The sequence below is a fragment of the Cyrtonyx montezumae genome, unplaced genomic scaffold (genome assembly GCF_038088225.1).
Source record: "Cyrtonyx montezumae isolate F1298 unplaced genomic scaffold, pur_monq_1.0 scaffold_36, whole genome shotgun sequence".
Lineage (NCBI taxonomy): Eukaryota > Metazoa > Chordata > Aves > Galliformes > Odontophoridae > Cyrtonyx > Cyrtonyx montezumae.
Window position 1 is genome coordinate 2,833,648 of NW_027072041.1, and position 12,515 is coordinate 2,846,162.

The 12,515-nt window shown below is 36.6% G+C and overlaps 1 protein-coding gene across 8 annotated transcripts in view; it reads left to right on the forward strand.

The window, feature by feature from the left end:
- NFIB (nuclear factor I B) overlaps positions 1-12,515 on the forward strand; it is a 174,450-nt gene that overhangs the window by 120,789 nt on the left and 41,146 nt on the right. For all 8 annotated transcript variants that reach the window (XR_010622727.1, XM_065745500.1, XM_065745501.1 and 5 more), the window contains exon 7: positions 11,697-11,828. Coding sequence is in view for 7 of the 8 variants with exons in the window: in XM_065745500.1 (XP_065601572.1) it covers positions 11,697-11,828 (132 nt within the window). In the remaining variant the exon portion in view is untranslated. The remainder of the gene's footprint in view (positions 1-11,696; positions 11,829-12,515) is intronic.

Sequence of the window (12,515 nt, forward strand, 5' to 3'; positions counted from 1 at the left end):
CAAAGCTGTATATACCATTATTCTCATATAAATTCTAAAAAAATTCTCCATTAACCAAAATCAATATAATAAATAAAATCTTTTGTATTAGAAGTGATATTATAAATGCTTATGGGAAAAAGAAAAGAAAACACCTTGTGTCATCATTATATTGTCTTTGAGTTTTTCAAAGGCTTTCAAAATTAAAAAAAAAAAGACAACAAAAAACAAATATACATAGTTAACAACAATAACAACAACAAAGTTTTTTATTTTCAGAAGCTAATTTTAAAAAAATTGTCATGAATTCATAGTATCTACTGGCTTTGAGATTATGTATATTTAATCATTGCAGGAAGATACTGCAATTTGTGCAAATATTTTTCTACATTTAAATAGTTAAAAAATGCTTCTAGTTTTCATGATTTTTGATACATATGTGAGGCCTTCCTGCAGAGTAAACAGGCATAATAATAACTGCAAAATTTTCTCTAGACCTTTCCTTTGTTATTTACTTTCCAAGTAACTAATTCTTCAAAAATCCCAAAGTCTAAGAAATAGAGGAATCATCCCTGAGGATGTTTAATTATTTAGAAGTAGAAATCAAACATGGCAATTGGGAGTTCAGTTTCTGTGCTTATTGTCAGATTTTGTGAAAGGTATTTGTCCTTTTTTGTAACTCATTTTTTTTCCAAATGAATGTCTTACTGATGTGAATTTATGTCTGGCTCATGCCTTAGCTTCTTTTCTACTGATTGGAAATTTATCTAGACAGGAGTGTGCTGTCCTTCCTTTTTCCAAGTTGCTGCTACTGAATTCTGTGTGTGCCTCTTTAAAGAAAAATCTCATTTTGTGCAATCAGGTACTAATTCCTTGTGAAATAGATTGAAATTGCTACATGATTGAATTTTCATAGTGCTTTTGAAATTCTTAGCAAGATAAAACCATGTAGGAAAATAATTTAATAATAATAATAATAATACTCCATTTGGAAATGGAGAAGTTACTTAAAATGTAACAGAAGTAGATATTCATGCTGCGAAGAAGCAATATATCAGAGGTAATTGGCTAAGAACTTTTGAACATCTTGATTTATTAACTGATAAGTAAACCAGATATTTTTTTCCATAAATGATAAGAAAACAGGAATATTAGAGGAACTGAGCACAGTTTATGCACCTATGTCTTCCTTCTAAGAGCTAGCTTGACAAATTTCATTAACATAGTTATGGAAAATTTCAACAGTAATCTTTTTTTACTGCTGTGAAGTTAGAACACTATGTATGTTGTAAGTCAGTAAAATAGTCATTGTTATCAGTGCACACTGTTGCCTTAAAAACTGAGGTTCATGTGAATCTCCTTGGTATCCAGCTGTCTAGAAATGTGGAATGTCAATATACAACAAACTGGAGTTTAATTTTGCAGTTTCTTCATCATGTTTTCTCTCTCACACCTCACCCACCTCTACCAACATTCAAGAGTCAAGATGCCAGCATAACACTAAAACAGCAGGATCACCTTCATCTGTTCATTGGCCAGCAGCTGTTGGACCCTCCACTTCTCAGGTCCCAACCCCCTTTGCTGGATATTTCTCTTCTGGACATTTGTCCCCCTTTTCTTTCTCTCCATCCACTGAACACTCTTTCCCCATTGGGGTTCTTCCCGATGACTCTTTCCTTCTTGGGCCTTCTTCTCATGGACCATCAAAGATTGACAAAGAAATGACATTCTCATTTCTGAAGTGAGGGAGCTAAAGGAGGAAGTAGTTAATGTGATGCAGGAGTTGAGAAAGGTAACAGATCACCTTAGCTTTCTGGTGACCTGTGGTAGAACGAATTTTATTCCAGCTCCTTCTGAAGGTTAATGTTTCAGAAACTCCATCTCCGTCTTCACCTTGCAAAGGTGCACCTTGATGAATATCTGTTAAATGTGTTCCTATGCTTTTCACTGAATTTTCTACATTGTTTATCAAAGCATATTTTAAAGTGGTTTATGTCTTGTTAGTAGCTTTCTTTACTTCTATATGTTTTTAATATTTCAAAATACTCTTTAAACAATGTATGGACATATATACATACATATTTATATACATGTTAGGGATCAAGCTGAAGTTTCTGTTTTTACCTATGTGTGCACAGTAATAATATGCTGACACTTTATTAGTTTCCATAATTACAGTGATATTAAATAAGGGGTACTTTTTATCAGAAGTAAGTTTTCATAGTACATATATGGAGAATACTAGATCTCTGAAAGAATTCTAGGACCAAATGCATTCACATGATGTTTTTGTACTCAACTGATGTACACCTGCTGAGGATACCAATATAATCTCTGTTGCTTTATTTTTATACCATGTATATACTTAAAAGCAGCCTCACACAGTAATGGACAATGAAAATATTTCTGATGCACTAGCCTCTTTGCTGAGTTTAAGATAAGTTTAGAAGAGAGGAACAGCATCCAGAGGTACATGGACGCTGTCAAAAAGCGAACACACGAAAACCTAATGAGATTAAACAAAGTGATGTGCAACATGTTGCTCTTTGGTTGAGGTGATCCCGGATACAAGTGGGGAGAGTGGAGAGTGGGCCTGTGGAGAATGACCTGGGGGTCCTGATGGAAGAAAAGGCTGGCATAAGCCAGCAGTGTGCTCTCACAGTCTGTAAGGCCAACAGTATCCTGGACTGCTTCAGAAGTGGCCAGAAGGGCAAGGGAGATGATTATTCCCTTCCACTGTGCCCTTGTGAGGCCCCAGCCGGAGTACTGTGTCCAGGCCTGAGTCCCCTAGCATAGGAAAGACACAGATCCATTGGAACAGATCAAGGGGAGGGCCACGAAGATGATCTGAGGGCTGGACCACCGTTCTTATGAGGAAAGGCTGAGGAAGTTGGGCTTGTTCAGCTTGAAAGAGAGAAGGCTCCAAGGAGACCTCATTGTGGAATTTCAGAAGAAAGCTTACAAGCAGGAAGACGACCAACTTTTTACACTTTCTGACAGTAACAGGACAAGGGGGAATGGCTTTAAACTAAAAGAGGGGAGAATTAGGTTAGATAATAGGAAAATTTTTTTTACTCAGAATGGTGAGGCACTCACATAGGCTGCCCAGATTGCTTGTGGATACCCCATTCATGAAGGCATTCAAGTCAAGGTTGAATGGAATCCTGTACAGCCTGATCAGGCAGGTGGCAACTCTGTCAATGGCAGGGAGGCTGAAACTAGATGATCTTTATGGCTCCCTTCAAACTAAGCTGTTTTATGATTCTATGATCCCATGATGATGTTTTTGCTGTCCTGTTGGATTATTTTCTTTCTTTGCCTTTTAAATTAACATTGCTTTTAAAAACTGTTCCAGCTATTTTTCTATACCTAGCTTTCTTAATCCCTAGATAAAGAGCATTTTCATCTTTATAAATATAACATTTAAATACCAGTAGTTATTATAAATTTGACACTACAGAAAGAAAAGTTAATCTATTCACTACAGATTTAATAAAAGGCTTTTTAAAAAAGCCTATCATGGAAGAACCACTGATTTTTTAAAAAAGAAGACATAATGTCTCTTCATTAATCACAAAAATCATTTTGTTTTGCTACCAGGAAAAAAAAAAAACAATGCAATTTGTAGCCTCACAGGCAAATCTTCCTTGCTAATGCTATTGTTTAGTTCCACAATGCTGCTGCCAACATAATAGCTGATAACTGGCTAAGAAAGAAACACCATAGTAAAGAATTCTCTATAGGCTGCTCCAAAAGTAGTACCTCCTATTTATTTTTACAGAAACTACAGTAGGTACAATGAGCACAATAACACTGTTTGAGTGAACAAATTCTCACCTATGGAACTCTAGCATAGTCACCACTGTTAGCAATGCATTTTTGCTGGTAATCGGAATGCATTCTGCATGCATAAAAACCTGCAGCAGTGGGGGTGACCTACTGTTGTCACCAGAACTGAAACACAACACCCAGTGTGTTCACAGTGCACAGAGCTCACAATGACTCACTGAGTTCACATACACTCTTTGGTCTCCATCAACATTCAGCAGGCATCAACAAATGTCAATGGGTGCCATTTTTTTATTCATGGAAGAATTCAGTGATACACCTTTGTTTCCTACACGCTTTCATGTCAGAATGCCTCTCTGCTGCCATCTGTCTCACAGCAACAAAATGTAACAGAATATTGGTGAGAAGGTTAGAGCCTATACTGCCATACTGCCAACATCAATCCCTAATTTTGTGGTCCAACGTAATAAAACAGGAGGCATTACTTTCAAAAGAGCCTTCATATAACAGCTTTTGACCAATTTTCAATGATGATGATGTTATAACTGGGCAGAATAGGAACTTGACTTTTCCTTCAGCTCATGTACTCTTCAAATTCTGAATGACTGAAGAAAAACACAGTGTTCAGAAAGAAAGACAGAAAGACAAATACAGTGTGAGACACATTAAGAAGTTCACAAAAGAGTTTCATTTTTTGTGTTTCTGGAAAGAGCAGTTATTTGCTCAATAAAGTCATTTAAAAAACCTCATTGTAAGATATTTGTCATTTATTTTGAAAAACATAATGTGACAGGATGTATTAATTAGTGTTCTCAACAAATAATTAGCGGGTATATGCTAGTCAAGGCTAGCATATTTTTCTCCCATATATAACAGTGAAAGATGTAAATGGATAAGGATATTTTTCATATATGCATAGCACCTATTCAATTACAGAAGTTAGTGACAAAATGCATGACTTAAAGCAAGATTTGTCCCAGAAGCTGTTATTTGTAATTGTCCTACTCCAGTATTGCCAAATAATAAACTTCAGTATTAGCTTTGAAACTTCTCAGATACTTTGAATGTCAGAAATTTCAGATTGAATATTATTCTGTATGATCTGACCTATTTTCCAGTTACCAAAGAAATTGCTTTTCAGTACTTCATGAATGTAGACTTCTACATTGCCTATATTTCTTCATTTGACATACAGTCAGGAGAAGTAAATACTGTGAACATATATTTTTATGCTCCTCTCCTTTTTCTTTAATAGATTGTTTCTATGCTATGTACATTAATGCATTTGAAAAAGTTCTCCACTTCTTTTAACCACTTTCATGTAAACTGTATCAAACTTGATCGTAGTCATATGTGAGTTGATGATTTTATCTTAGTTCAAAACCATTCCGCAAATGGGTCTATAATTATATTAATATGTAAAACTTCTTAAACAACCCCAAATGTACAGATATGGACTACAGTACTCATAAAAAGGAGATGCCATAATCTAAATGGCCCTAGATCAACAACTTAGTTAAATTGGAAATTGTGAATAGTTTTTGCAATTAAGGTATTTTGCAGTATTGATTTCATTTTCGAGGCCAATTTCTTTGGATATTAATACCATCTTAGCAATAAGATGGTATTAATAAAATGCTCTACTTTTTTTCCTTTGGATGACTTTCTCTAGTATAATTTAATTAATTAAATGACTAAAATGTAAAAATCTGTATAATTTGTTTGACCTTTTAATTAGTTTTTCTCAGCCTCCCATAATGCCCTTTTACCACAGCTATCTACTGGAATTACACCTCTTAACAATGATTCATAGCTGATTAAATGGTCTAGTCTGTTTCCACAGGGAAAAAGTTAAAGAAGTTGTGAAGTACCCAATATACATTCCAGTTGCTTAAAGGTTATTTATGGCAATACAGAGTACTTGGAGCACTGTGTGAGTTTGGAAATGTAGGTATATACATTTTCATAGAGGAGAGCACAGAAAAGCAGAGCCATATTGATTAGAGTTATTTAGACTATGAGTTTTGCTCACCATCCTGCAGTACTGAATATAGCATTGGAAGAAGTTCTAGTCTAGTTTCTTAGGTTTTTCACTACCAATCAAAAGATGTAGCACAAGGAATTCGTTTTGCTGCTGTGAAATGGCAAAACAGCACAACAAAGTGTTAGATTAGCCTTGGGCATGGATGCTGACAGGATAGCTAGTGTCACAGTCTGATAGACTGGTTTCTTCAACATTGGAGGTGTGCCTGTAAAAATAACATTTGAGCTAAAAAGACTGATCTGAACATAGGAGATTACCAAGTGTTTGTACACTGAAGTGTTTTATTCTAGTATAATATTTTTAGACATAAACTGCTTTCCTATACTTGATGTAGAAGCAAAAATAAAATGGAGGTCAAGCTTTTTAAACGTGAAGAGAATATCTCTCTTTATACCTTCACCCTGGCTGTTCCCCAAATTCAAAACATTCATAGCTGCTAAGCAATATGTCCGTGTGCCTCACATAAGACCTCACTGCTTCTTTCAAGGGAGAATATATGAGTCTTCACACTGGGAGTTGCTATACATTTCTGGGAGAGTAATGAGACAGAACTGATCTTGATGGAGTTTTTTGGTGGATTTTTCTCTCATGAAAACATTGATTATCAAAACTGTTTTTCTTTTCATGACAATAAATTATTTGGAAGCTTATTTCTAGTTCTGTTCCAAGATAAAACTTAAAGGAAAGTAGAATGAGACACTAAAAAATTAATGATTAGTACAGAAATTTCAATATTGGAAGACAAACACTAAGCCTAATCTCTGCCTAACACTGAGCAGGAATGCAGTCATTCTTTGTTCCCCATATTAAGCACTTCCAACATCAGAATGGTCAGGTCTTTCTCTCCTATTTACTCGTAAAAAATATCACAGTTCCTTTTTTTTTTCTTTCTTTCTTTCTTTCTTTTTTTCCCCAATGAATAAAAATTAATTAAAATATTTTGATTTTCAGGATTCTTGTTTTCCATCAAGCCTCTAGGAGACATGGCAAAGCTTTTTTCTTACATGAGAGGTGGCAGTGCTTTATAGTCGTTCATCTGTCCATATTCTGTGTTAAATGTCTCACTAAGACAAGAAAGACTGAATGCTTTCAGTGTTTAGAGACTTTAGGCTCAGCAGATCTGAATGCTGCAGAGCTTGTACGAAGTGGCTGTGCTTGTTCTTCATATGCAGTGGTGTAAAACAGAGCAAGTTCTCCTGAGCACAATGGGATTTGCCTTGATTCCTCATCATATTACAGCTATATGCTGTGATTTTAAAATTTTCCTGGATTTCTACATGTGCTTCACACAAGTGTACCTACAACATATGGCAAAGGAAGTGAAGTGTGGCCCCTCTGTGTATGATATACTTTGGCAACAGAAATAAGCTCAGGTACGGCCTCTGGGAAGCAATCGGTTCATTTAAAACTGTAGCTTGGAGGGATAAATCTAAGAGCTTGCTGCTGAGACTATGAACTTCATGTCTTTCTCACTTTCCTTACAGCTCTAAAACCAGTAAGTTGAACATGGTTTTACCTTGATTTCTCTGGAGGCGATGCAGCACTAACGAGTTGGAAATGAATCTTAATAGATTGCTGCCTGCAGAATTGTTCCATGTAAGGGAAGACAGGTGAAATTAAGCAGTATGAAAGATATTAATGAGTAGAGACAAAAAAAAAATTGGATTAAAATAAATTCAATATTTGTTTTTGACTTCTTTCTTCTCTGCTCTTGAGCATGTCTCCTGACAAGGAAAGAGAAGCTGCCATTTTATGATACTGTAGAGTAGAGCAGATCAGGTGTCCAGAAACAGGCTGGTGGATGTTCAAACCTGCCCCAGACCTCTACCTGCCTCCGGTCGAGCTCTCAGAACAGGTGGCTTGAAGACTGGTGTGTTACTGTGACACTCATCTAGGGAGATGCTTGGATCAAAAACTGCTTCAGACTGACGAAAAGGGTCTTTGCTTTGATGAGGAAATTGTCAAAATTCATGTCTCATTAGTGTTTCCTAAGGTTCTTTGGAAGTGAACAACACTTTAATTAAAGGCTGACGTAAACATGTTTCTGCACACTCTTTCCCTGCAGCATTTTATCACATTAAAATTGATCAAAATTGTTGCCTTGGGCTGTCTTGAACAGATATACATCTGGAGCACCATTTGTGCAAGCTGCTGATGAGCAGGCTGCATACGCTGTGCTTCACAGCAGTTCTGCTGCCTTCCTATGTAGACAGATTCACCTGGTTGGGAGATAAGATGATCTAACTCTTTTTTATTTGATTAATTCCTTAATTCTTTGATGTAATGTTTTAAAAATTATAACATGTCCCTTTTTGGGTGCATAATTATACTGCATCATCACAGTAACATAGAAATACAGGCAAGAATGATTAGAAATAGGACAGAGAATTGAAAAAAAAAATCAATTTTTCACATTTGAAGAAAGTTTGAGGCAGGACAGGACACAGTATGTTCTGATTAATGTTGATCTTTTGATAATTTTGTCCAAGTGTTTTTGGCTTCTTTCTTTTCTTTATATACACTTAGGATTTTTCCAAAAGTCTAAAAATAAATCACACTGGAAACTGTTTTATTTTTCATTCCCCATGTAATAAGGATTGGAATCTAATTCCTGAAATTTTGACGCAGACTTAGGACAATATATTTTTGTGACCTCTGGTCACTCATTATGCAGTTGTCAGTATACAACTAATCTGTATGTGGCAACTAAACTATATTTCATGATGTGGAAAAAATCAAATCTATTTAAAAATGAGAAAAATATGTGTTTTCCATTCTGTAGAAGTAACTGGTAAAATCACATTGAGTAGCTCTGTCGCTTTTACTCACTCTGCATTATTTAATGCACTGCAAAACTAAAGATGGTGAACAACTGCTTTGCCTTTTTTCACCTTCTCTTCGTTTCTGTAACCAGTGGCTCTGCAGCAAACTGTAGCCAGTGTGCTTCCCTGTGACAGCTATAAGCTCCTCACCTGGTTAAAGAGGAGGTGGCTGAAGCCTTTTTTCCTAACATACTCAGTTACTGTTCTGACTCCCTTATCAGCTGCATCTGTTTCTTGGCAGTGAGAGGCCCAAAAATGTCCTGTTAGATGTCAGTATATGCAGGATACCAGGGAAGCAGCTATCTGAATCACTTTGCAGTGTCAAGTGCGTGGTTTTAATGGTAAATCTCCCACAAGTGCTGTAGCCATTATTCTTTGCAATTGTTTCTGCTGTGCATGAGATTTCTGAAAGTACTTCGTGGTGATGGGCCACACAGTGTATGTTGAAGTCCCTGTTTTGGCTGCTCATGAGTGTTTTTCTGGCAGTGGTATTTCTGCTAGTGGCATTCACCTTGGTGAGGAAATAGTCTTCTGCATGAGAATTTCATTGCATTTGCATTGCAGTTTATTCTGTTTCTCTTCTGTGTACTGACCACAATTATTTTCCCTGTAAATAGGAGCAGAACAAAATGACACATGTTTAAAGGAACCGCTAGCATTATCATAGCCACCAGTCTCCTTTTCAGAATTCTTTTCACATTAGTGATGCCTCTGGGGGGTTAATGGATATTCTAATTATATTGCACTTCATGTAGCATTCTTCTTCTGAGAAACTAAAATATTTTGGTTTCGAAAAACACAACAACTTTTGCTTGCTTAATGAAGTACAAGCCACCGACCAAATTAAATCTCTGCTGCATTCCAGCAATCAGAGATGCTGATGCATGCAGAACTTGAGGAGCTAGGCAGCTCTTTCTTTCACGAGTTCTTTTGCTTCACATAAGAAGAAGATTTTCCACCTCCAACCCATACTTTTTTTCTTAGGGAAATTCGATTGCAGTACTTTTAATTTGAAGAAAAATTCAACTTTTTGTACATTCACTTATTTTCAGTGACCTATATGTGGTCTAGCTAGAAGATATGTGGTTACCAATAAATCCTGTAACAACTATTGATGAACAGAAAGCTGTAGTAGGAGGCTGTGTCTAAAAGCTGTTAGAAACACTTCTCTTTTTCTCAGACTTCGCAGTGTTTCTGCAGTGGTAGATGTTCATGCAATGAATCATAATACAAAGACAAAATATTTGGTTGATTCTGTATCATGACTATCATAAAACCCCACTTCCATTGTGGAGGTGTGGAACTAGGAGCTTATATTAAGAAGCTAGGGCTGTCATTCAAGCAGGAAATAAAAATGTAATGAAATGTTTCAAATTAATTCCAGAATTAATGTGCCCTTGTGTTGCATTCATTGCTTATGCAAAACTGAGTTTAAGAAAATTGTCTTTCAGTTTTAAAAAGGATTTTCTAGCTTAGTTTAATAAATGTACATCCAAACTGTAACTGTTTGGCAATGTCATCTTCTCTGGCTGCTGATGGATTCAAAGAAAAATATTCCTCCATTTTCTTCCTCAACAATAATTTATTCACAAAATTTTTATAAGATTGCTGGAGGTGCCTCTGTTGGCACTCAGCATTTTGGCTAAAAACAGAAAATTGCAACAGATCGGTGTAACAAAAAATACACAGCAGCCTTTTCATACCTGTTAAAATGGAAGGAGTGCTGAATTGCTTAATAGTGAAGCAATTCCTCTCTTGTTGAGCACTTCTCTGAAAAAAATCCATTCTCAGCAGCCTGTCTGAGTTAGGTACACTGGCAAAGTGTCTGGAAAATCAGCAGAGGTGCCAGGTAGGGGCAAAGGGCAGCAGAGATGTTGCAGGGGTGGTGGAGAAACACTATTAGGGTCTGCCCCGCCTGTCAGAACTGCCTCCATAGAGTTTGGCCATGGCTGCAAGGCAGATGGCCAATGCAGTCTTAGTCTGAGAGAAAAGGCTATCAGGGCCAAACCTCTCACTTAAACTCCAGTCAGTTCAGAAGGTATTGGTCTGATTTGGTCTCCGTAAGGTGTTCCCATTTACAGAGATCTTCCGAGAAGATTTTGTGTTCCTCAGAATAGCACAATACAGTGCACTAATATTATTAGTGCCAAAATGACTTTAAGGTTGAACATGGTCCATGTAGGAAAGTCAGCTGCATCATGGCCCCAATCCAGCAAAGTACTTAAGAAATGAGCTTCATTTTAAACATGAGTTAGTCCCATTGATTTGAAATGGAACACACTTACAGTCCTGATGTATTTCCTATAAAAAATATTACAATTAACTTTGAAATAATTTAATTTGATTCAAAGTGCAATTAGTTAATTTGAACTTTTGGAAGGAATTCATTGTTTTTGCTTGGCACAGTATCAGTATGGTAGAAATCATTTGCTTTTCCCTGCTATTGCAGCAAACAACCTTTATGTTTTGTTGATATGGAAACTGGGAGGAAGAGGTGGGAAGGCCCTACTTGACACACGGAAAACATGAAATAGAAGAGTTAAGGCATTCTTTATTCTTGGGAAGATTACATTGTTTCAGTATGGTTTTGGAAAGGGTAAGGGAAGGGTTTTGAAATAACAAAATAATAAATACCATAAAATGGCATGTGCATGGCAGTTACCCTACACACCTGAGTGTAGGTGTTCCATTAAAAAAAATGCAATAACTATTATGTGGCTATTGAAGGAGCAGATGATTTGATGATGTTGTGGGGAGCTGAGAAGTATCTAGGGAGGTTCTGAAGACATGCTTTTCTTTGCTGTTTGGCTTGTCTGGTATGAAAGGAATGCAGTTTCTGTTTTGCAGGACGAAGACCAGCTAGTGGATTATTATTCATTCTCAAGTTGGAAAGTGATCATTTAAAATTAGTTTATCGGTCACAGGGGAGTTGGGTCACCAAACAATATTTGTGCAAGAACTGCAAAACTAACATCTTCAGCTTACAAAATCATGCGCCCTGTGATGGGCTTCTAAGTCAATGTCATTGCTCTGTTTAATTTTACTTTATCTTATTATTGCAGATATGTCTTCTCCTACAATGAAGAAACCTGAAAAGCCTTTGTTTAGTCCTACTTCTCCACAGGATTCTTCACCAAGACTGAGCACTTTTCCCCAGCATCACCACCCAGGAATCCCAGGAGTTGCACAGAGTGGTGAGGACTACGGAGGAGGAAGAAATTCCTCCCTATTTGTCTTCTGATCTTTCCTATTGTGTGATAGCGATGCTGTTTTACAGAATTATGTAGACACCCAACACCATTCATATTACTAATGAGTACAGGAATGGAGCTGAATATGTTGCAGAGGTAATCTTGCAGGGAATCCATTAAGGTGAATTCAGGTAGTCTGACTGATTTCTTTTCTGAAAGAGTGGTCAGGCACTGGAATGGCCTGCCTAGGGAGGTGGTTGAGGCACCATCCCTAGCGCTGTTCAAGAAGCGTTTAGATGAGGTGCTAAAGGACTTAATTTAGTAGTTGGGTAGGGATAGTGATAGGAGGATGGTTGGACTAGATGATCTTATAGGTCCTTTCCAACCTTATGAACCTATGAACTTATGAACTTATGACTGCTGCAAGACACTGGAAAGGTTAGGATTAGCCAGTGCATGAAAGAAGCTCTAAACTGAATAAAGGAAGTGAGGGATAAAAAAATTCTCTGTTTTTCCTCCTTCTACTTGCATCCTTTTTAAAATTATTATTTCTATGAATGTATTGTATTTAGGTACCAGAATAGGTAGGATTTCATACAAAAGAGAATTCATGATTATATTGATTACATGAAATAAATAACAGTGCTTCCTTGGAGTTCTCTGTAATAAATGATTTTCTACTTTTTTTTT